We start from the raw sequence: 25,196 nt of genomic DNA, 5'->3' as shown, positions 1-25,196 counted from the left end.
GTGTCAGTTTTCCTGTGCTAAGCATTCGGTCGACAACAACCTTCATCACAACACTAACGATCCAGCCATTCTGAGTGAAACATACAATGAAGGCTAAACCAACAGTAGGGCTGGGAATTGCCAGGGACCTTACTATACTATATTATCACGAGACTTAGGTGCCCATACGACTATTAAGATTCTCACGATTCTAGATGTTTTGTGATTCGATACTGCAATTCTATTGCGATTTGACATTCCTGACATATTTCTCACTATACCGTACGTCTGCTGCAGAGAGACAAGAGAGAGCATGAGAAAATGAGTTTTGACCAGTCATGGAAACAAAAGTGCTGAAAACAATATTGGATCACTATTTTAAAAGAAGATGGAGAACAAGCTATAGGATGAAAAATACTGCAGTTTTGGTGCAGGTACAGTCGACAATAGCGCTAGCTAACGCTACCTAGCAACAAAAAAAGTAGCTATATAATATCATCAAAAATAACATTGCGATATGGAACTGTATCAATTTTTCCCGCGTCACTAACCAACATGCTGTTGATTTGTTTACAGACAAGCATATTGCAGTGAAAACAGGATTAGTTAGGTTTGAAGTGACTGGTTGCGCAACAACATAATCCCAGTTGGATTCTGAGGTGGCTAGCTCAGCCAATCACCAACAAAGCCTTGCTCTTGGTCTTCTGAGAGGGGTGAGTGATTCACAGCACTAGAATGCTTCCTTTCAGCTGTCATACCTGAATCCCACAGTGGACCGCTATCAGATGTGAGAAGAGAAGGTAATAGTTTAGTGCCTGTTGGCAGCACCAAGGAAACCTGGGTATTTTAGCTCCTGAAATGCTACTCTGCTGCTCTTGTATCTGACTTTTCAGGAACATGAACACACAAAAGATGTCAGATACAAGAGGAAGAGAGGAGAGAGTTCAGAGAAACACTACTGACATCAGCTATGGTTTGACTGGTACTGTAAAAATGTTTTCACTGAACCGAATAGGGAAAAACCTAATGGAAACCCACAGCAGGGACCCCAAATGTAATTTCTAAAGAGGTGCTGTAATGAAAAGTAGAGGCACGATTCCATGTTTCCCATTCGCAAAAATTGAAATCTCCTCTGTCGTCTTCGGCAGAATAGGGACAGCCATACACCCCATCCATTCTGCAATTTTGTAAACCGCAGAAATACATAAGCATGCATTATTTAGGAGCTAACATTATTTAGGACAGACACCACAATGAATCGTGGTGCCTGTCCTCATTGGGATGCAAGGCTCTCCCAGCGCCAACCAGTCACAGACACACCTCTGGGAGCACATCACTCCTCCACGTCCCTTAGTCTGCACATCAGCGCCTCGGTGATAAACATTGCGTAACGGACTGCATGCATGAAGGCCGCCGTAATGAATGAATTAATCTAGTCTAAAGAAGTGTACAGTGCCTTTAATAACCAAGGGGTTACTGCATGTCTTAGTAGTGTATTTATTGGGATACACAAGGAGAGGCCAAAAGATTCTCCCCATATGAGATAACAAGGTGTTGAAAGGTTAAGTCGTATCTAGAGCTGTCTAACGACTAATTGCCTGATTAACAAGTGTGAGTGATTCAGCCTTGACTATAACTCTTGATGCCAGTCTCAGGTGAAGGTGTAGTTAATGGAATTTCTAAACAGGGTCAAGGTCTCACAAGAGCATACAGCTAGCAAGCATGATTGCCATTCACTAACTCCTCCATCCTCCGGGCTTGCAACTTCAGCGAAAAGTTGGAAAGCATGCAAATAAGGCTCTCCAGATACTATATGGCACACAGTACTGTCATGCCAAGTATGTCCACGTGTGCAGTCAAGATCTCACATTAGCAGATGTCTTCATCTCCACAACATACTTCCTTCAACCGTGAATACCTCTAACTGTTGTTATATTGCTCTCCGCTTCGACGGCCCTGTAGCTCTCCACTATATGGGCTTAAAAAGTTGACTGATGGACGGGAAACTCTGCATTCTGTTGGACCCCTATCTCCGTGTCAGTTGAACATTTCAGTCACACTTTGTTTGGATAGTCCGGTTTTCCCCATCTGTAGTTGCTCTACAGGTCAACTATCTGTCGATAAGCAACTATTTGGGTTGCGGTTAGGTTTAGAATAAGGGTTAGGGTAAGAGTTAAGTTTAGGGTAAGGGTTACATTTAGGGTTAGGATGAGGGTTAAGGTTAGAGCTAGAGCTAGGGTAGTAGATAGTTTAAATGTTGCTGATAGTCTGTAGACCATCTACAGATGAACGATCCAAATAAAACCAACATTTCAAACTGTGTGAAAACAAATCTATAGAGCAGAATAATGAAAGCAACCATTTCCAATAGTTTGAGAACAGAAGCTTCTGCAGGGGCTGTCTTCTCTGTCTGCTACTCTGAAAGGCTGCTCGCTAATGAGCTCAATCTAACACAGAAACACTCATGGGACCCTTTTTCTATTAGGGAAAAGCGGCAAAATCACCATGTAGCTACTTTGTCCCCTGGTGGGACACCTCAGTGGGACACAAGCCGCTCTGGGGCCCTCTATGCCCAGAGCCCATGGAGAATGTACTGTTAAACCACCGAGACCATGGAGGTCCAACTGTTAAACCACATAGAGACCCGTGGAGGTCCCACTGCTAAACCACAGAGACCCATGGAGGTCCCACTGCTAAACCACAGAGACCCATGGAGGTCCCACTGTTAAACTACATAGAGACCCATGGAGGTCCCACTGTTAAACTACATAGAGACCCATGGAGGTCCCACTGTTAAACTACATAGAGACCCATGGAGGTCCCACTGTTAAACTACATAGAGACCCATGGAGGTCCCACTGTTAAACTACATAGAGACCCATGGAGGTCCCACTGTTAAACTACATAGAGACCCATGGAGGTCCCACTGTTAAACCACATAGAGACCCATGGAGGTCCCACTGCTAAACCACAGAGACCCATGGAGGTCCCACTGCTAAACCACAGAGACCCATGGAGGTCCCACTGTTAAACCACAGAGACCCATGGAGGTCCCACTGCTTAACCACAGAGACCCATGGAGGTCCCACTGTTAAACCACAGAGATCCATGGTCCCACTGTTAAACCACAGAGACCCATGGAGGTCCCACTGTTAAACCACAGAGACCCATGGAGGTCCCACTGTTAAACCACAGAGACCCATGGATGTCCCACTGCTAAACCACAGAGACCCATGGAGGTCCCACTGCTAAACCACAGAAACCCATGGAGGTCCCACTGCTAAACCACATAGAGACCCATGGAGGTCCCACTGTTAAACCACCGAGACCATGGAGGTCCAACTGTTAAACCACATAGAGACCCGTGGAGATCCCACTGCTAAACCACAGAGACCCATGGAGGTCCCACTGCTAAACCACAGAGACCCATGGAGGTCCCACTGTTAAACCACAGAGACCCATGGAGGTCCCACTGTTAAACCACAGAGACCCATGGAGGTCCCACTGTTAAACCACAGAGACCCATGGAGGTCCCACTGTTAAACCACAGAGATCCATGGAGGTCCCACTGTTAAACCACAGAGACCCATGGAGGTCCCACTGTTAAACCACATAGAGACCCATGGAGGTCCCACTGCTAAACCACATAGAGACCCATGGAGGTCCCACTGTTAAACCACAGAGACCCATGCAGGTCCCACTGCTAAACCACAGAGACCCATGGAGGTCCCACTGCTAAACCACAGAGACCCATGGAGGTCCCACTGTTAAACCACATAGAGACCCATGGAGGTCCCACTGCTAAACCACATAGAGACCCATGGAGATCCCACTGCTAAACCACATAGAGACCCATGGAGGTCCCACTGTTAAACCACAGAGACCCATGGAGGTCCCACTGCTAAACAACAGAGACCCATGGAGGTCCCACTGCTAAACCACAGCGACCCATGGAGGTCCCACTGTTAAACCACATAAAGACCCATGGAGGTCCCACTGTTAAACCACAGAGACCCATGGAGGTCCCACTGCTAAACCACAGAGACCCATGGAGGTCCCACTGCTAAACCACATAGAGACCCATGGAGGTCCCACTGTTAAACCACAGAGACGCATGGAGGTCCCACTGTTAAACCACATAGAGACCCATGGAGGTCCCACTGCTAAACCACAGAGACCCATGGAGGTCCCACTGTTAAACCACATAGAGACCCATGGAGGTCCCATTGTTAAACCAGAGACCCATGGAGGTCCCACTGCTAAACCACATAGAGACCCATGGAGGTCCCACTGTTAAACCACAGAGACCCATGGAGGTCCCACTGTTAAACCACATAGAGACCCATGGAGGTCCCACTGTTAAACCACAGAGACCCATGGAGGTCCCAATGCTAAACCACATAGAGACCCATGGAGGTCCCAATGTTAAACCACATAGAGACCCACGGAGGTCCCACTGCTAAACCACAGAGACCCATGGAGATCCCACTGTTAAACCACAGAGACCCATGGAGGTCCCACTGTTAAACCACAGAGACCCATGGAGGTCCCACTGCTAAACCACAGAGACCCATGGAGGTCCCACTGCTAAACCACATAGAGACCCATGGAGATCCCACTGTTAAACCACAGAGACGCATGGAGGTCCCACTGTTAAACCACATAGAGACCCATGGAGGTCCCACTGCTAAACCACAGAGACCCATGGAGGTCCCACTGTTAAACCACATAGAGACCCATGGAGGTCCCATTGTTAAACCAGAGACCCATGGAGATCCCACTGCTAAACCACATAGAGACCCATGGAGGTCCCACTGTTAAACCACAGAGACTCATGGAGGTCCCACTGTTAAACCACAGAGACCCATGGAGGTCCCACTGCTAAACCACAGAGACCCATGGAGGTCCCACTGCTAAACCACATAGAGACCCATGGAGGTCCCACTGTTAAACCACAGAGACCCATGGAGGTCCCAATGCTAAACCACATAGAGACCCATGGAGGTCCCACTGTTAAACCACATAGAGACCCACGGAGGTCCCACTGCTAAACCACAGAGACCCATGAAGATCCCACTGTTAAACCACAGAGACCCATGGAGGTCCCAATGCTAAACCACATAGAGACCCATGGAGGTCCCAATGTTAAACCACACAGAGACCCATGGAGGTCCCACTGTTAAACCACATAGAGACCCATGGAGGTCCCACTGTTAAACCACATAGAGACCCATGGAGGTCCCACTGTTAAACCACATAGAGACCCATGGAGGTCCCACTGCTAAACCACAGAGACCCATGGAGGTCCCACTGTTAAACCACAGAGACCCATGGAGGTCCCACTGTTAAACCACAGAGACCCATGGAGGTCCCACTGTTAAACCACAGAGACCCATGGAGATCCCACTGTTAAACCACATAAAGACCCATGGAGGTCCCACTGTTAAACCACAGAGACCCATGCAGGTCCCACTGCTAAACCACATAGAGACCCATGGAGGTCCCACTGTTAAACCACATAGAGACCCATGGAGGTCCCACTGTTAAACCACATAGAGACCCATGGAGGTCCCACTGTTAAACCACAGAGACCCATGGAGGTCCCACTGCTAAACCACATAAAGACCAATGGAGGTCCCACTGTTGGGCCATCAATGTTAAACCACACAAAACATCTCCAGAATAAAGGTCTCCAGAATAAAATGTGGGAAGATTCTACAGTAGCTATAGTTACAGTAATTTTAATGACCACAGTCTTAGTCTCTTCAACAGTCAAAAAAGCTCCATGGGAATAAATGAAATTAGATTTGAAGTTATTACCGTACCTACCAGTCCACAGTCACTGAGCAATGGCTAATATTTCACATTTTTACAGCCTTTCCCAAATTGTATGGCCCTATTCAGGTTAAACGGACTGAAATATTCAATACTAAGTAAATGAGATACTGCTCAATGGTGGCCTGTGACCTCGGAGCGGGAGTCAGACACATCGTCTTGGACTGCAATAAAAGATTTAACTAGCTTGTCCCGGGGGTCTCACCTCGTTTATGGCGACATAGTAGCGAGGCTTCTGGAACTGGGGCGCGTTGTCATTGCGATCCCTCACAACGATGCGCACCTCGTGTCGAATGATGCTCCCGACCAGCTCGTTGGTGCACTGGACCTGGACCACGATGGAATGGATGTAGGAGGGGGGCTAGAGGGGGAAAAAAAATAAGCATCGTTTCAGAAGGAACCAAGGACAGCAGGGGACAGAGAGTCATTCGTCTCTTTTCAACTGGTTCACACGGAACAACATGACTGGGATTGATGTGTAGAACATGTAAAGAAAGTTATGCTTCAGATCAGACGTATGCTTTGCTCTTCGATCATTTTCATCTCTGCTATTATCATCAACTACTCTAACACCGGTACATAACATATACCATTTAGCCAACGTTTCTATCCGGCGCACTGTTCAAAGTGCACAGTTCAGTGCATGTGCAGTACTTTTCTTTCAAGAATGGATAGGTTTGTTGCTTACACACTGTACATGTTTAATAGGAGAATGTAAAGAAACACAACGTGGCTACAGTATGCTGTGAAGCTTATTTTATCTCAGGATGTATTTGAAGGGAATGTAAATGTGTAGCTAACTTGCAGTAAACAGTTTTTTTTCTTTAGAGTAACCCAAACCCCGCAGCAAACATATGAATAGTCAGTCATAGCGTGTTTGAATGCTTACATCTCGGTCGAGGGCCCTGCCGGTGCTGTTCAGGTAGAGCCTCTGTCTGACCGGGTCCAGTATTACCCAATGGTTGTAGTTGTCTCGGAGGGAGAGAGAGATGGTTCTGCCTGGGTCTTCCGCTCGGCCTTGGATTTGCATATTCTCAACCAAAAGCGTTCCTTATGAGACAAAAGAAAAGTGGTTGATTTGAAATGCAGCCAGGAGTTGATTGACAGAGCTGTGATAAATATACCTGCTGAGAGCAGGTTTTCCCTAGGCAGCATTCCCTTGTGTTGTTAATCTCACTCTTCTCGAGTGCTCTTTTACGAGCTATTGTTACGATCTTTCAGAAAAGCAGGAGTAGAGAGCAGTGTGCCCAGGAAAACAAAGCCTCACACTCATAGAACTTATTTTCTGACAATGGAAACATCTTCTTATAGAAAAACCTCAACAACTGCTTGACTGCAATGTTTTCAAATCAAAGGAGACCATTTGAATGATACAAAACGTCTGAAAATATGTCTTAAACTATTGGTTTATAAAAACCAGGGAGGCGGCCAAGCTAAAATTACATTTGAGCTCTTGACCACCTTGTCTGAAACATGCTGCTTTCCCACACACACTTTGCTGCTGCAGTCCAGATAAGGACTAAGTGCCTGTCTGGTACCAAGCTTTGATGAAGCCCAAGCCTGGAGGTACTGCAGTCCATGTACATTCATTCTAATTCAGATAAGCACTGGCCAGTTCAGCCCTGATAATTACACAGTACCTGGATACATTAACATTTTTACATTTGAGCCATTTAGCAAACACTCTTATCCAGAGCGAGTTACAGGAGAAATTAGGGTTAAGTGCCTCAAGGGCACCAGCAAATTTTTAACCTAGTCAGCTCGGTGGATTCAAACTAGCGACCTTCTGGTTACTGGCCCAACGCTCTTAACCACAAGGCTACACACACACACACACACCAGACCTTTTCTGACATCAACTGTTGTGCAGTTGGAAAGGCAATCAAACTTCAAACCCATGTCTAGCCTACATCCAGTATGCAGCTAGGCCCGAGGGAAGTCAGGGGAAGGGCAGACAGGCCCACGTGTCTCTTTCTCCTTTGCTAGCCAGGTCATGGCTGGTCCAGCCTGCTGTGATGCGTCTCACACTAACGCTGGAGACAGTTGGAGCCCACTCACTGATACAGAACTAGTCAAAAGTTTGGACACACCTACTGATTCATGTTTTTTTTCTTTATTTTTACTATTCTCTACATTGTAGAATAATAGTGAAGACATCAAAACTATGAAATGGAATCATGTAGTAAGCAAAAAAGTGTTAAACAAATCAAAATATATTTTATATTTGAGATACTTCAAAGTAGCCACCCTTTGCCTTGATGACAGCTTTGCACACTCTTGGCATTTTCTCAACCAGCTTCATGAGTAATGATTTTCCAACAGTCTTAAAGGAGTTCCCACATATGCTAAGCACTTGTTGGCTGCTTCCAACTCATCCCAAATCATTTCAATTGGGTTGAGGTTGGGTGATTGTGGAGGCCAGGTCATCTGATGCAGAACTCCATCACTCTCCTTCTTGGTCTTGGTGTTTCGGGTCATTGTCCTGTTGAAAAACAAATGATAGTCCCACTAACCGCAAACCAGATGGGATGGCGTATCGCTGTAGAATGCTGTGGTAGCCATGCTGGTTAAGTGTGCTTTGAATTCTAAATAAATTACTGACAGTGTCACCAGCAAAGCACCCCCACACCTTCTCCTCCATGCTTCACGGTGGGAACCACACATGCAGAGATCATCCATTCACCTACTCTGCATCTCACAAAGACACGGCGGTTGGAACCAAAAATTGCAAATTTGGACTAATCAGATCAAAGAACAGATTTCACAGGTCTAATGTCCACTGTGCTTCATGGCCCAAGCAAGTCTTTTTATTGGTGTCCTTTAGTAGTGGTTTCTTTGCGGTCACAACTTGCAGACTTGTTTACGTGCTGCTGTGCGTTTTGTTGCCAACCTTACTTTGCTACCTCACAACTTTATGGTTTTTAACTTTATTCTTTTTAATTACCGTTTATATTTTTTGTTTTTCCCCTCACTCAACTTTTTTTCATTAAACTTTTTCACTCCGGACATTTTATCTGGACATGGTTCGTCAGGACTTCCAACAGCCGAAGCTAAGTAGTAACATTAACATGATGCCTTCTAATTGCAGTCGCTGTACTCATAATATACAGGAGAACGATCGCCTTACGGCGACGATAGCGTTGCTGCAAGCCCAGCTTCAGACGCAATTGTTAGGCAAGGGTAATTTCAGTGTAGGAAAGGATGAAACAGCATCTGTGCCACCAATAAGTACAAATAGTAACGTTAGTATAAATCCCCTCGCACGGTCCCCGCAGCCGGACAACTTTCTCATGGCTTCTAGAGGGAAATGCTGTAGGAATGCTCAACCGGTGTCGCTCATTCAGCCGACAGAAACTTTCTACCGGTTCTCCCCATTAAGCAATGAGTCGGGGTCAGAGGCCGAGCCTTCTCTGGTCTCTACTCCTCCCGTTACATGGTCTGAGACGCCGAAGCTTCCCACCATTAGCTCTGACAAATTGAAAACCCTAGTCATTGGCGACTCCATTACACGCAGTATTAGACTTAAAACGAATCATCCATCGATCGTACACTGTTTACCAGGGGGCAGGGCTACCGACGTTAAGGCTAATCTGAAGATGGTGCTGGCTAAAGCTAAAACTGGCGAGTGTAGAGAGTATAGAGATATTGTTATCCACGTCGGCACCAACGATGTTAGGATGAAACAGTCAGAGGTCACCAAGCGCAACATAGCTTCAGCGTGTAAATCAGCTAGAAAGATGTGTCGGCATTGAGTAATTGTCTCTGGCCGCCTCCCAGTTAGGGGGAGTGATGAGCTCTACAGCAGAGTCTCACAACTCAATCGCTGGTTGAAAACTGTTTTCTGCCCCTCCCAAAAGATATAATTTGTAGATAATTGGCCCATCTTTCTGGGACTCACCCACAAACAGGACCAAGCCTGTCCTGCTGAGGAGTGACGGACTCCATCCTAGCTGGAGGGGTGCTCTCATCTTATCTACCAACATAGACAGGGCTCTAACTCCTCTAGCTCCACAATGAAATAGGGTGCAGGCCAGGCAGCAGGCTGTTAGCCAGCCTGCCAGCTTAGTGGAATCTGCCACTAGCACAGTCAGTGTAGTCAGCTCAGCTATCCCCATTGAGACCGTGTCTGTGCCTCGACCTAGGTTGGGCAAAACTAAACATGGCGGTGTTCGCCTTAGCAATCTCACTAGAATAAAGACCTCCTCCATTCCTGCCATTATTGAAAGAGATCGTGATACCTCACATCTCAAAATAGGGCTACTTAATGTTAGATCCCTCACTTCAAAGGCAGTTATAGTCAATGAACTAATCACTGATCATAATCTTGATGTGATTGGCCTGACTGAAACATGGCTTAAGCCTGATGAATTTACTGTGTTAAATGAGGCCTCACCTCCTGATTACACTAGTGACCACATCCCCCGTGCATTCCACAAAGGCGGAGGTGTTGCTAACATTTACGATAGCAAATTTCAATTTACCAAAAAAAACGACGTTTTCGTTTTTTGAGCTTCTAGTCATGAAATCTATGCAGCCTACTCAATCACTTTTTATAGCTACTGTTTACTGGCCTCCTGGGCCATATACAGCGTTCCTCACTGAGTTCCCTGAATTCGAATCGGACCTTGTAGTCATAGCAGATAATATTCACATTTTTGGTGACTTTAATATTCACATGGAAAAGTCCACAGACCCACTCCAAAAGGCTTTCGGAGCCATCATCGACTCAGTGGGTTTTGTCCAACATGTCTCTGGACCTACTCACTGCCACAGTCATACTCTGGACCTAGTTTTGTCCCATGGAATAAATGTTGTGGATCTTAATGTTTTTCCTCATAATCCTGGACTATCGGACCACCATTTTATTTTGTTTGCAATCGCAACAAATAATCTGCTGAGACCCCAACCAAGGAACATCAAAAGTCTTGCTATAAATTCTCAGACAACCCAAAGATTCCTTGATGCCCTTCCAGACTCCCTCTGCCTACCCAAGGACATTAGTGGACAAAATCAGTTAACCACCTAACTGAGGAACTCAATTTAACCTTGCGCAATACCCTAGATGCAGTTGCACACCTAAAAACAAAAAACATTTGTCATAAGAAACTAGCTCCCTAGTATACAGAAAATACCCGAGCTCTGAAGCAAGCTTCCAGAAAATTGGAACGGAAATGGCACCAAACCAAACTGGAAGTCTTCTTCTATCGAAGAGCCCTCACTGCTGCTCGATCATCCTATTTTTCCAACTTAATTGAGAAAAATAAGAACAATCCGAAATTTAAAGAGAGGATGGCTTTCACTTCAGGCTTTCACTTCAGCAGTAATAAATTCATGAATTTAAATTCATAAATTCAACTTCTTTGAGGAAAAGATCATAATCATTAGAGAGCAAATTACGGACTCCTCTTTAAATTTGCGTATTCCTCCAAAGCTCAGTTATCCTGAGTCTGCACAACTCTGCCAGGACCTAGGATCAAGGGAGACACTCAAGTGTTTTAGTACTATATCTCTTGACACAATGATGAAAATAATCATGGCCTCTAAACCTTCAAGCTGCATACTGGACCCTATTCCAACTAAACTACTGAAAGAGCTGCTTCCTGTGCTTGGCCCTCCTATGTTGAACATAATAAACGGCTCTCTATCCACCGGATGTGTACCAAACTCACTAAAAGTGGCAGTAATAAAACCTCTCTTGAAAAAGCCAAACCTTGACCCAGAAAATATTTAAAAAACTAAATCGACCTAAATAGAGTCTTCCATTCCTCTCAAAATTTTTAGAAAAGCTGTTGCGCAGCAACTCACTGACTTCCTGAAGACAAACAATGTATACGAAATGCTTCAGTCTGGTTTTAGACTCCATCATAGCACTGAGACTGCACTTGTGAAGGTGGTAAATGAGGCTCTGCCTCTGTCCTCGTGCTCCTAGACCTTAGTGCTGCTTTTGATACCATCGATCACCACATTTTTTTTGGAGAGATTGGAAACCCAAATTGGTCTACACGGACAAGTTCTGGCCTGGTTTAGATCTTATCTGTCGGAAAGATATCAGTTTGTCTCTGTGAATGGTTTGTCCTCTGACAAATCAACTGTAAATGTCGGTGTTCCTCAAGGTTCCGTTTTAGGACCACTATTGTTTTCACTATATATTTTACCTCTTGGGGATGTCATTCGAAAACATAATGTTAACTTTCACTAATATGCTGATGACACACAGCTGTACATTTCAATGAAACATGGTGAAGCCCCAAAATTGCCTTCGCTAGAAGCCTGTGTTTAAGACATAAGGAAGTGGATGGCAGAGATGCTTGATCTAGGTCCCAAGAAACAAAGAGATCTTCTGTTGAATCTGACAATTAATCTTGATGGTTGTACAGTCGTCTCAAATAAAACTGTGAAGGACCTCGGCGTTACTCTGGACCCTGATCTTTCTTTTGACGAACATATCAAGACTGTTTCAAGGACAGCTTTTTTCCATCTACGTAACATTGCAAAAATCTGAAACTTTCTGTCCAAAAATGATGCAGAAAAATGTATCCATGCTTTTGTCACTTCTAGGTTAGACTACTGCAATGCTCTACTTTCCGGCTACCCGGATAAATACGGCTGCTAGAATCCTGACTAGAACCAAAATATTTGATAATATTACTCCAGTGCTAGCCTCCCTACACTGGCTTCCTGTTAAGGCAAGGGCTGATTTCAAGGTTTTACTGCTAACCTACAAATCATTACATGGGCTTGCTCCTACCTATCTTTCCGATTTGGTCCTGCTGTACATACTTACACGTACGCTACGGTCACAAGACGCAGGCCTCCTAATTGTCCCTAGAATTTCTAAGCAAACAGCTGGAGGCAGGGTTTTCTCCTATAGAGCTCCATTTTTAAGGAATGGTCTGCCTACCCATGTGAGAGATGCAGACTCGGTCTCAACCTTTAAGTCTTTATTGAAGACTCATCTCTTCAGTAGGACATATGATTGAGTGTAGTCTCGCCCAGGAATGTGAAGGTGAACGAAAAGGCTCTGGAACAACGAACCGCCCTTGCTGTCTCTGCCTGGCCGGTTCCCCTCTCTCCACTGGGATTCTCAGCCTCAGCCCCCCCTGTCTCAGCCTCCAGTATTAATGCTGCAGTAGTTTGTGTCGAGGGGCTAGGGTTAGTCTGTTATATCTGGAGTATTTCTCCTGTCTTATCCGGTGTCCTGTGTGAATTGAAGTATGCTCTCTCCAATTTTCTCTTTCTCTCGGAGGACACTGAGCCCTAAGACCATGCCTCAGGACAACCTGGCATGATGACTCCTTGCTGTCCCCAGTCCACCTGGCCGTGCTGCTGCTCCAGTTTCAACTGTTCTGCCTGCGGCTATGGAACCCTGACCTGTTCACCGGACGTGCTACCTGTCCCAGACCAGCTGTTTTCAACTCTCTAGAGACAGCAGGAGCGGTAGAGATACTCTCAATGATCGGCTATGAAAAGCCAACTGACATTTACCTCCGAGGTGCTGACTTGTTGCACCCTCGACAACTACTGTGATTATTATTTTTTGACCATGCTGGTCATTTATGAACATTTGAACATCTTGGCCATGTTCTGTTATAATCTCCAACAGGCACAGCCAGAAGAGGACTGGCCACCCCTCAGAGCTTGGCTCCTCTCTAGGTTTCTTCCTAGGTTTTGGCCTATCTAGGGAGTTTTTCCTAGCCACCGTGCTTCTACACCTGCATTGCTTGCTGTTTGGGGTTGTAGGCTGGGTTTCTGTACAGCACTTTGATATATCAGCTGATGTAAGAAGGGCTATATAAATACATTTGATTTGATTTAGCAGCAATTCGACCATGAAGGCCTGATTCACGCGGTCTCCTCTGTACAGTTGATGTTGAGATGTGTCTGTTACTTGAACTCTGAAGCATTTATTTGGGCTGCAATTTCCGAGGCTGTTAACTCTAATGAACGTATCCCCTGCAGCAGAGGTAACTCTGGGTATTCCATTCCTTTGGCGGTCCTCATGAGAACCAGTTTCATCACAGCGCTTGATGGTTTTTGCGACTGCACATGAAGAAACTTTTTCCGGATTGACTGACCTTCATGTCTTAAAGTAATGATGGACTGTCGTTTCTCTTTGTTTATTTGAGCTGTTCTTGCCATAATATGGACTTGGTCTTTTATCAAATTAGGGCTATCTTCTGTATTCCACCCCTACCTTGTCACAACACAACTGATTGGCTCATACCGAAGGAAATTAAGAAGGAAATTAATTCTACAAAGCACACCTGTTAATTTAAATGCATTCCAGGTGACTACCTCATGAAGCTGGTTGAGTGAATGCCAAGAGTGTGCAAAAAGCTGTCATCGAGGCAAAGGGTGGCTACTTTGAAGAATCAATTCTTTTTTAAACAAAGAATTTGTTTAACACTTTTTTGGTTACTACATGATTCCATATGTGTTATTTCATAGTTTGTCTTCACTATTATTCTACAATAGAGAAAATAGTCAAAATAAAGAAAAACCCTTGAATGGTGTGTCCAAACTTTGGACTGGTACTGTTCTTACAATGACACTCCAACACACAAACAGAAACACACATACGACATACGCTCACAACACAAAACACACACACGCATATTGACGCCAAACACACATGTTCACACTCTTCACATACGGTGCTGCTACTGCTTATTATGTAATCTGATTGCCTATACACTTTTACCCCTATGTAACGCTCGTCGTTAGGTGGAAGAGAGGAGGACCAAAGCGCAGCGTGGTATGTTTCCATATTTATTGGAAACACTTAACAACACGAACAAAACAATAAACAGAAAATGAAACTAACGACGCTACAGACCTGAACATGTGAACATACAGACAACGAAGAACGCAATGAACAGGAACAATCACCCACAAACAAACAGTGAGAACAGCCTACCTAAATATGGTTCCCAATCAGAGGAAACCTAAAACACCTGCCCCTGATTGAGAACCATATCAGGCTAGTTGACAACCCTAAACCAAACATAGAAACACATAACATAGAATGCCCACCCAGCTCACGTCCTGACCAACTAAACAAGACCAAACAAAGGAAATAAGGTCAGGAACGTGACACCCTACCTACATGTACATATTACCTCAACTACCTAGTACTCCTGCACATTGACTCAGTACTGGTACTCCTTGTACACTGAACAAAAATATAAAAACGCAACATGTATAGTGTTGGTCCCATGTTTCATGAGCTGAAATAAAAGATCCCAGAAATATTCCATACACACAAAAAGCGTATTTCTCACAAATGTTGTTTACATCGCTGTTAGTGAGCATTTCTCCTTTGCCAAGAGAATCCATCCACCAGACAGGTGTGGCACATCAAGAAGCTGATTAAACAGCACAATCATTACATATGTGCACCTTGTGCTGGGGACAAGAAAAGGCCACTCTAAAATGTGCCGTTTTGTCACACAACACAATGCCAAAGATGTCTCAAGTTTTGAGGGTGTGTGGAATTGTCATGCTGACTGCATGAATGTCCATCATAGCTGTTGCCAGAGTATTTCTTGCTAATTTATCTACCATAAGCCACCCCCAACGTCGTTTTAGAGGATTTGGCAGTACGTCCAACTGGCCTCACAATCGCAGACCACGTGTATGGTGTCGTGTGGGCGAGCGATTTGCTGAAGTTAACGTTGTGAACAGAGTGCCCCATGGTGGCAGTGGGGTTAGGCATAAGCTATGCACAACGAACACAATTGCATTTTATCAATGGCAATGTGAATGCATATCTGTATTCCCAGTCATGTGAAACCCATAGATTAAGGCCTAATTAATTGATTTACTCATATTAAATGTAACTCAGCAAAATCAAAAGAAATGTTTGTGTTTATATTGTTGAGCGACCTGTTCAGTATACATAGCTTTGTTATTGTTATTTATTCTGTTACTATTTTCATTCTCACATTTTCTTACCTTTTAACTCTGCATTGTTGGGAAAGGGCTTGTAATTAAGCATTTCATAGTAAAGTCTAAATCTGTTGTATTCGCCGCATTTGACAAATACATTTTGACTTGAGTAGGTAACCTCAGGCTGGCTCCAGCCTCTAGCAGCGCTGGCTAAGTGACCTGGAGTAGTTAACCTCAGGCTGGCTCCAGCCTCTAGGAGCGATGGCTGAGTGACCTGGAGTAGTTAACCTCAGGCTGGCTCCAGCCTCTAGCAGCGCTGGCTGAGTGACCTGGAGTAGTTAACCTCAGGCTGGCTCCAGCCTCTAGCAGCGCTGGCTGAGTGACCTGGAGTAGCTCTGCTTAGCTAGCAGACCTTTGCAAGAAAGACAGATGAAATGTACAGATGAACAAGACTCTCCAACCTCACGACTCTCCTTGACTGTTTGACTGTTCTTAGTGCACAGTAAAAACAGCTGTGACCTACATTAAGTGTCATAGAGTCAGAAGTTTTCCTATCAATCCACAGCAGGCTATAAGGACTGATAAATAACCTGCCATTTTTACACTGAGGCGCAGTTTAATGCAAGCACATATTTGAGGATTACCGTTGCTGTATGTTGACAGAATACGGGAATGTGAAAGCCACAACTTGTGCTTGAAGCAGTTTACTATCGTGTTTGAAGCATGTTTCTGACAGCAGACTAGAATGCTTGGCTATGTAGAATTTGAATAAGCACGAGTGTGTGTATGGTGTATGATCAAGATTGGATTTACATTAGTGTGCATGCTACCAAAACCCTGTCACCTTGAGTAATTCTTTCATTTACATTTTCCATGGCTCTTTTTTCTTTTTACTATAGTTGATTCCTACCTAAATTCCTTAATATAATTGTTATGTTGCCTGATTGGAAAAGCAGGGTCCGTGTAGACAGAGATCCTCAAAGATCTGCATGTTCAATCAACAGATGACCGCACACACACACACACACACACACACACACACACACACACACACACACACACACACACACACACACACACACACACACACACACACACACACACACACACACACACACACACACACACACACACACACACACACACACGGCCTTAGGTTTGGAACCGTCTCTTAAAGTTGAACTCGCCACCCCTTTGCTTTTGTTTTGGCGTGATGTGCTGTATGTTGCCGTTCGAGGCAACTAGGTCCCAATGTACTTCTCCACCTATACAATAGTAACTGTTTACCAGAGAAGACTCTGGGAAGTGGGAACCACGCATGTAACTAAGCCAATATCTGCAGGGAAAACGAAAGAGAATTACAAGCGGAGCTGAAAAGGTTAATAGGTTTAGTTTTTACATTTACTAGAGGAAGAGAAGCGTAAGGAAGTCGCACAAGTACACTTCCCACATTTCGATGAGAAACCGGGGTGAGACTTGGTTCACAGGCTGCATCATTTCTCTAATGTGCTAAGGGACTCTTCTTCCTTGTGATGGTGTTCATTTAAATGTTTGATGACAGACAATATATTTCACTTGTTCATTTGTTCATGCTCTACAACATTCGCAGAGTACGACCCTGCCTCACGCAGGAAGCGGCGCAGGTCCTAATCCAGGCACTTGTCATCTCCCGTCTGGATTACTGCAACTCGCTGTTGGCTGGGCTCCCTGCCTGTGCCATTAAACCCCTACAACTCATCCAGAACGCCGCAGCCCGTCTGGTGTTCAACTTTCCCAAGTTCTCTCACGTCACCCCGCTCCTCCGCTCTCTCCACTGGCTTCCAGTTGAAGCTCGCATCCGCTACAAGACCATGGTGCTTGCCTACGGAGCTGTGAGGGGAACGGCACCTCCGTACCTTCAGGCTCTGATCAGGCCCTACACCCAAACAAGGGCACTGCGTTCATCCACCTCTGGCCTGCTCGCCTCCCTACCTCTGAGGAAGTACAGTTCCCGCTCAGCCCAGTCAAAACTGTTCGCTGCTCTGGCACCCCAATGGTGGAACAAACTCCCTCACGACGCCAGGTCAGCGGAGTCAATCACCACCTTCCGGAGACACCTGAAACCCCACCTCTTTAAGGAATACCTAGGATAGGATAAAGTAATCCTTCTAACCCCCCCCCTTAAAAGAGTTAGATGCACTATTGTAAAGTGGTTGTTCCACTGGATATCATAAGGTGAATGCACCAATTTGTAAGTCGCTCTGGATAAGAGCGTCTGCTAAATGACTTAAATGTAAATGTAAATGTATTTGCTGGACAGAAAAAGCTGAAATATCTGCAATTCCCAACTGCGATTCGCGTGTCAGACAGACACACAAATGGACAAAATGTCAATCTCCACCGGAATCCTCGTCAGTTCAAGTCGTCAACTTGAAAGATATCAAAAAGCAGAAGTGTCAGGCTTCCCGGAAGTTCAGCTACCGGTGCTGGAACATTTCCATTCGTTACACATTTGTTATACCATCTACACATTATTCATGTCTTCCTTATCACTCTCTAATCGTACCTCCTTCCCTGCTCTCCTCCTGCTATGTTTGTGTACAGCAGCCAGATGGTTGTTATTCTACACTGATGGTTAAAGAACACATTAGTGGCTGATGCTGACGGTGTACAGGTACAGACTGCACTCCACTCCCTGTTCTCCGGCAGCTGTAGGCTGACATTTGACTAGCAGTGAGCGGAGTCGTGCAGGTCCCTCAGCAGCTGGCAAATGGGATGGCATCTTGGCAGCCTGACATGGTCCTGCAAGCTGGCAGAGCACCTGTGACTGGTGACGTAGATGGGGGGGGGAGCTTGGCTTGGCTTGGCTTGGCTTGGCTTGGCTCTCTGTCTGATCATACTGGGCTCCGGCCTTCAGGACACAGGGAGAAGGTTGCTGCTGGGTCAGGCTGGCTGTTTACACATTAACACAATGTTCTCATTCACCCCTTGTAGAGAAAGCATATACAGTAGGACAGGCAGCAGAGAGACTTGCTGATGTTGGTCCATTATCTCTTCTGGAATTGCCCAGACAGTGTAGAGTACCCTCATTAGCAGGGATATTTTGTTAGTAGGCATACTGCTATTGGGCATATTGTTGGGGGATGTAAGTAACTGCACATCACCCAACGTCAATCTCAAGCTTTTTATATGGAATAACTGAGACCACAAAATTATTGGTTATTGAATAAATTCCTTGCATCTGAGCTATAGAGTGCCTGTCTAAGGTACATTATTTATTTTTGATAAATACCAGAGACCATGGCATGGAATGTAAGCATTTACATTCGCCTATCATTGTCAGTGGGGTTTTAGTCACACACAGTATACAGTGAGGGAAAAAAGTATTTGATCCCCTGCTGATTTTGTACGTTTGCCCACTGACAAAGAAATTATCAGTCTATAATTTTAATGGTAGGTTTATTTGAACAGTGAGAGACAGAATAACAACAAAAATATCCAGAAAAATGCATGTCAAAAATGTTATAAATTGATTTGCATTTTAATGAGGGAAATAAGTATTTGACCCCTTCTCAATCAAAAAGATTTCTGGCTCCCAGGTGTCTTTCATACAGGTAACGAACGGAGATTAGGAGCACACTCTTAAAGGGAGTGCTCCTAATCTCAGTTTCTTACCTGTATAAAAGATACCTGTCCACAGAAGCAATCAATCAATCAGATTCCAAACTCTCCACCATGGCCAAGACCAAAGAGCTCTCCAAGGATGTCAGGGACAAGATTGTAGACCTACACAAGGCTGGAATGGGCTACAAGACCATCGCCAAGCAGCTTGGTGAGAAGGTGACAACAGTTTCTGTGATTATTCGCAAATGGAAGAAACACAAAATAACTGTCAATCTCCCTCAGCCTGGGGCTCCATGCAAGATCTCACCTCGTGGAGTTGCAATGATCATGAGAACGGTGAGGAATCAGCCCAGAACTACACAGGAGGATCTTGTCAATGATCTCAAGGCAGCTGGGACCATAGTCATCAAGAAAACAATTGGTAACACACTATGCCGTGAAGGACTGAAATCCTGCAGCGCCCGCAAGGTCCCCCTGCTCAAGAAAGCACATATACATGCCCGTCTGAAGTTTGCCAATGAACATCTGAATGATTCAGAGGACAACTGGGTGAACGTGTTGTGGTCAGATGAGACCAAAATGGAGTTCTTTGGCATCAACCCAACTTGCCGTGTTTGGAGGAGGAGGAATGCTGCCTATGACCCCAAGAAACCATCCCCACCGTCAAACATGGAGGTGGAAACATTATGCTTTGGGGGTGTTTTTCTGCTAAGGGGACAGGACAACTTCACCGCATCAAAGGGACGATGGACGGGGCCATGTACCGTCAAATCTTGGGTGAAAACCTCCTTCCCTCAGCCAGGGTATTGAAAATGGGTCGTGGATGGGTATTCCAGCATGACAATGACCCAAAACACACGGCCAAGGCAACAAAGGAGTGGCTCAAGAAGAAGCACATTAAGGTCCTGGAGTGGCCTAGCCAGTCTCCAGACCTTAATCCCATAGAAAATCTGTGGAGGGAGCTGAAGGTTCGAGTTGCCAAACGTCAGCCTCGAAACCTTAATGACTTGAAGAAGATCTGCAAAGAGGAGTGGGACAAAATCCCTCCTGAGATGTGTGCAAACCTGGTGGCCAACTACAAGAAACATCTGACCTCTGTGATTGCCAACAAGGGTTTTGCCACCAAGTACTAAGTCATGTTTTGCAGAGGGGTCAAATACTTATTTCCCTCATTAAAATGCAAATCAATTCATAACATTTTTGACATGCGTTTTTCTGGATTTTTTTGTTGATATTCTGTCTCTCACTGTTCAAATAAACCTACCATTAAAATTATAGACTGATCATTTCTTTGTCAGTGGGCAAACGTACAAAATCAGCAGGGGATCAAATACTTTTTTCCCTCACTGTAGAAGGCCTTGCAGTTTGAGAGAAAAGCCTATAGGAGTGATCAACTAGTTTGTCATAACTGTCACGATCAAGTACTAGACGTCTGATCTGCTCGGCTCCTCGCTCTATAGATGGGTTGGCTGACAACATCACGAAAACGATGTGCATGCCTCCATGGGGCAGAAGTCAGCCTGTTGTCGTGATTCTGGTTGGCCAGATTGCTGGCAAGAATGACAAGAAACTGCCATGTGGGGAATCGCAAGTGGCTCGTTTCAGCTTGTTTTATCATGTTGATACCATGTCTTGTACAGCTTACAAGTTGTCAACAATCTAAGCCAACCTCATCTGTTTTGCCCCGTTGTTGCTAAACAACCAACCCGTCTACAGCTCCATAAAAAAAGCCCCTACAGCATACAGTCTTTCAATTTCACTCTCACTTGGCAAACCTGATCCAATGACCTGCAATCTATTTTCCTTCTGCGAGGGTTCTCCCACTTCCCCCACTCACTGACGTGCCAATCACAGACGTTGTTTTGCCTCTTGACGCACATCGCCATTTGTTGTGATACCATCAAGGCGAAGACAAACATGCACGCTGTTCGCGTCTACATACACTGTGGTGATGAACAGGACTCAAAAGAAGTACATGGTACAGCAGATTCCCAGTCTATTGCACGTGCCAAAAGCAAAATACACACAAAAACATTGTTTTAGTGTGTAAATGTATTTTATGTTGAGTATGAAGTCTGAGGATCATTGATGAGATATCAACAGTGTTAAACATATGCTTAATACCGTATGACAATTATAAATCAAGGTTATACTTTATACAGGTAAGTGTTTTATTTAAAAGAGGGAGAACTTTTGCTTCACATATTTTCCCTTCAATTGAATCCAAATAAATATATGTTTTTGGCCATTGCCAATGATAATGAATCGTCTATTTGGTCCTGACATTACTTGACAAGTCAGCAACTCTGGCTCGGAGGAGTCTGAAGATTAAAATGACATGAGTAAAATCAAATGGGCGTAGCAGGGGTGGGGGTGGGGGGGGGGTAGATTTCCTGCAGGGTGTACTGGTAGATTAAATAAGCTCTTCACAAAACATTAGGCAGGGGAGCGAGTCGACGTGACCAATGGTGACCGACACAGTACAGCCTTGTGCATCGTCTTCATCTCCAAGGCTCCATCTGCTTCTAGAAATAATGGTGCTTTGTGGCATGTGGGACCAGACACGCTAGAGTACATGTATAAGGTAATGATCCAAGTGTGTCCGGGGGCAGTGTCCATTTGTGATCTTTTCTGCCATCACCATGAAGCCTAAAGACATTTTTCACTTTCAAAACCCCTAACCTGAGGACATGGTCCCCCTAACCTGAGGACATGGTCCCCCTAACCTAAGGACATGGTCCCCCTAACCTGAGGACATGGTCCCCCTAACCTGAGGACATGGTCCCCCTAACCTGAGGACATGGTCCCCCTAACCTGAGGACATGGTCCCCATAAACTGGCCTAAATATTTGACGCTCTGCTGCTACTGCTAGTACTACAGTCCTTAAAGGACCTGACCACTACCAATCCACACACCTGGGATTATTTTGGTCTAAGAGAAGAGACATTTAATCAAGAAACATAGTCCAAGGCTCTAGCTATAGGTCTCATAGAACTGTGAGCACAATGGTGATCTGTCGGTCTACCACTCCAGAATGAAATAGAGCAGTGGCTGGCAGAGAGTCCTAATGCAAAACCACCACACACTCGTAAACAGTACAGACGTGGGTAAAGTTGCTCATCCTCCCTGAGTGGCAGGTGATAGGAGGGGTAATAAAAGGGTTTTAGGGTAATGTTTCATGTTATGTATTACTGTAAAGATATGTATTGCTCGAATCTGACTGGAACGGCATAACTGGTATTACATAACCAATTTTAAAACATTTCCAATATTTTACAGTTGCCACAATATAGGGATAATAAAATACGAGTGGAGTTAAGAGGTGAGGAATTAACCAGGAGATGGGAAAGAAGGAAGTGTAAAAAATATAAAAATTTGAGGTGAGAAAAGAGTGGCCCGTTCAGTAGCTAACCAGGACTGGTTGTCCTCCATTCCATCTCCTCCTTCCCCATTTCAATAGTCCAGTCCTGGTCATCTTTTCTGCCTGATACCTATCCCTTAGCATGGTGTACTGTATGTAATCGCATGGAGTTTTAAAAATGGCATCGAGATCTGGTACCAGACTACCTATCCCCTGCCTCCTTTGACTCTGTCCCTCTCAGAAGCTCCCCTTCACACTCAGTACTGTCCTATTAGATCAATAACCGCTGTCCTTCCTCGTGATGTCACAATTGATTCCTATCCCTCTCGTTACCTGACCTCGCCCTCTTCTCGTCACCTTTGTCTCCTGTGCTATTGTGTGGACACTCAAGAAGGGGACCTTGAAATTGGCCCCAGGGTTGCTGATCCGCTAACCTCCTCTCTCCTGCCTCATAGGCCTCAGTGTGTGTGTGTGTGTGTGTGTGTGTGTGTGTGTGTGTGTGTGTGTGTGTGTGTGTGTGTGTGTGTGTGTGTGTGTGTGTGTGTGTGTGTGTGTGTGTGTGTGTGTGTGTGTGTGTGTGTGTGTGTGTGTGAGAGAGAGAGGGAGGGTGGGTGGGTGGGTGGGTGGGTGGGTGGGTGGGTGGGAATGCTTCACTACTGTGTGACCCTCGGGTGCACCTCCATCACACTCACTGGCCCCACACCTCAGATTCCATCATCCACAACTGACACTCGCCACTGTGCCTTGACATTAAAAGACCATAGGAGAGCAAAACTCATCTAGCAATGAACCCCATGTCACAGTGTCTATTGTTTTAGCCCAGTTGAATTTGCAGAGAAATACAGAGCAATTCTCAAAGTCTGCTAAGGTTATATCTTCAAATGACACTTACTTTAGGTTTATATGCCTTGGCAATCATACATAAAATTGTCCCTTTATAATAAAAAGTTGTCAGGGCTATAACTTTATTCATTTCCTATTAAATGACTTTCCAGCTGTCTGAACGGAGTGAAGTACACCTGAAAAAACTCATGAATTTGCTGAGACAAGCCAAAGTTTTAAGGAAATGGGTTCACAAATTTACAGCTGACCTGATTTGCTTTCATTTTAGAGCGAAATCTTTATGGTGTCTGCAGAGAGGTCTATTCTCCAAATTCATCTCACAGAACAGTGATTTTGGCAACACTCCCTCTCTGTCTCTAGCTGGAAAATGATGATTGAATTCAACTTCGGGGAGAATGACAATATTGCTATGTTAATCTGTGTGATACACAGTACTTGGTTTGTGGTCTGTCACTGTTTTTCCAAAGCTTAGACGTGTTTCTTTATGCCTGCACAAGGAAGCAAACTCTCTGAAATTCAAAAGGGGGGCCCATGAAATCAATGTTATTGAATAAATAAATTGACTGTGGATCAGTGAACAACTACAAACATACTATATGATAAATATTATCGACAGCAATTGCTTCGGATAAGTATAGCGCATGGGTTAAACTACATAACATCTGATTTCTTATGCTGAGGCATGGTTCATCCATTAAGTGAGGAGTTAAAGGTGCTTTCACGCAGTATGGGGTGAAAATCACAGGTAAATGACTGTTTCACGAGGAACAAATTCCCTTAAATCCTCTGACCTTGGCAAATATACAGTTGAACTAAAGAGCCTTTCAATGCAAACACATTCTGACTGCTGCACAAAACCTCTCTCCCAAAAATAATTATGCTCGATTAAATGCATACTTTACAATGGAAAGAAATTCATGCTCTACGAATACAACTTAGCACTGGCTTTGATACTGCAAGTCAAATTGGAAAATGATTGTTGTCCATCAATAATGTGAAACCAGATGGAAAACTACTTAGGATGGTAGCGGACTATATTGCCACTCCTGTTATCTTTAATCTGTGCCTGGATAAAAGTGTTTGTCCTCAGACCTGGAGGGAAAATAAAGTAATTCCGCTACCCAAGAATGGTAAAGCGCCCTTTACTGGTTCGAACAGCCAACCAATCAATCTTGCTGCCAGCAATTAGCAAACTTTTGGATTTTTGTTGTTGTTGATACAGTGCTGTTTCTCTGTGAACAAATTAACAATGTACTTTCAGCATGCTTATAGAGAAGGGCATTCAACATGTACTGCACTGACACAAATGACTGATGATTGGCTGAAATACATTCATAATAAGAGGATTGTGGGAGTTGTATGGTTATACTTAACGCAGAATTAAATATTATTGACCATAATCTGTTATTGGATAAACGTATGGCTTTACATCCTCTACCATATCATGGGTTGAGAGCAATCTATCCAACAGAACACAGAGGGGTTTCTTTCATGGAAGCTTCTCCAATGTAAAACATTAGTGTGGTGTTCCGCAAGGCAGCTGTCTCGGTCATTTACTGTTCTCTATTTTTACTAATGATCTACCACGAGCCTTTAACAAATCCTGTATGTCTATGTACGCTGATGATTCAACATTATACCCATCAGCAACCACAGCAAGTGAAATCACTGCAACCCTAAACAAAG

The 25,196-nt window shown here is 44.6% G+C and overlaps 1 protein-coding gene across 1 annotated transcript in view; it reads right to left on the bottom strand.

Annotated features, from left to right (window-relative positions):
- The window catches only part of LOC139580887 (protocadherin-15-like), a 220,646-nt gene that overhangs the window by 133,645 nt on the left and 61,805 nt on the right, over positions 1 to 25,196 (bottom strand). The window contains exons 6-7 of the mRNA XM_071410010.1: positions 6,704 to 6,864; positions 6,020 to 6,175 (exon numbers count right to left, since the gene is read on the bottom strand). Of these exons, the coding sequence (XP_071266111.1) occupies positions 6,020 to 6,175; positions 6,704 to 6,864 (317 nt within the window). The remainder of the gene's footprint in view (positions 1 to 6,019; positions 6,176 to 6,703; positions 6,865 to 25,196) is intronic.

Source organism: Salvelinus alpinus, chromosome 7 (assembly GCF_045679555.1).
Source record: "Salvelinus alpinus chromosome 7, SLU_Salpinus.1, whole genome shotgun sequence".
NCBI classification, from domain to species: domain Eukaryota; kingdom Metazoa; phylum Chordata; class Actinopteri; order Salmoniformes; family Salmonidae; genus Salvelinus; species Salvelinus alpinus.
Note: the sequence above shows the minus strand (reverse complement) of the source record. Positions and strands in the feature narration are given on the sequence as shown.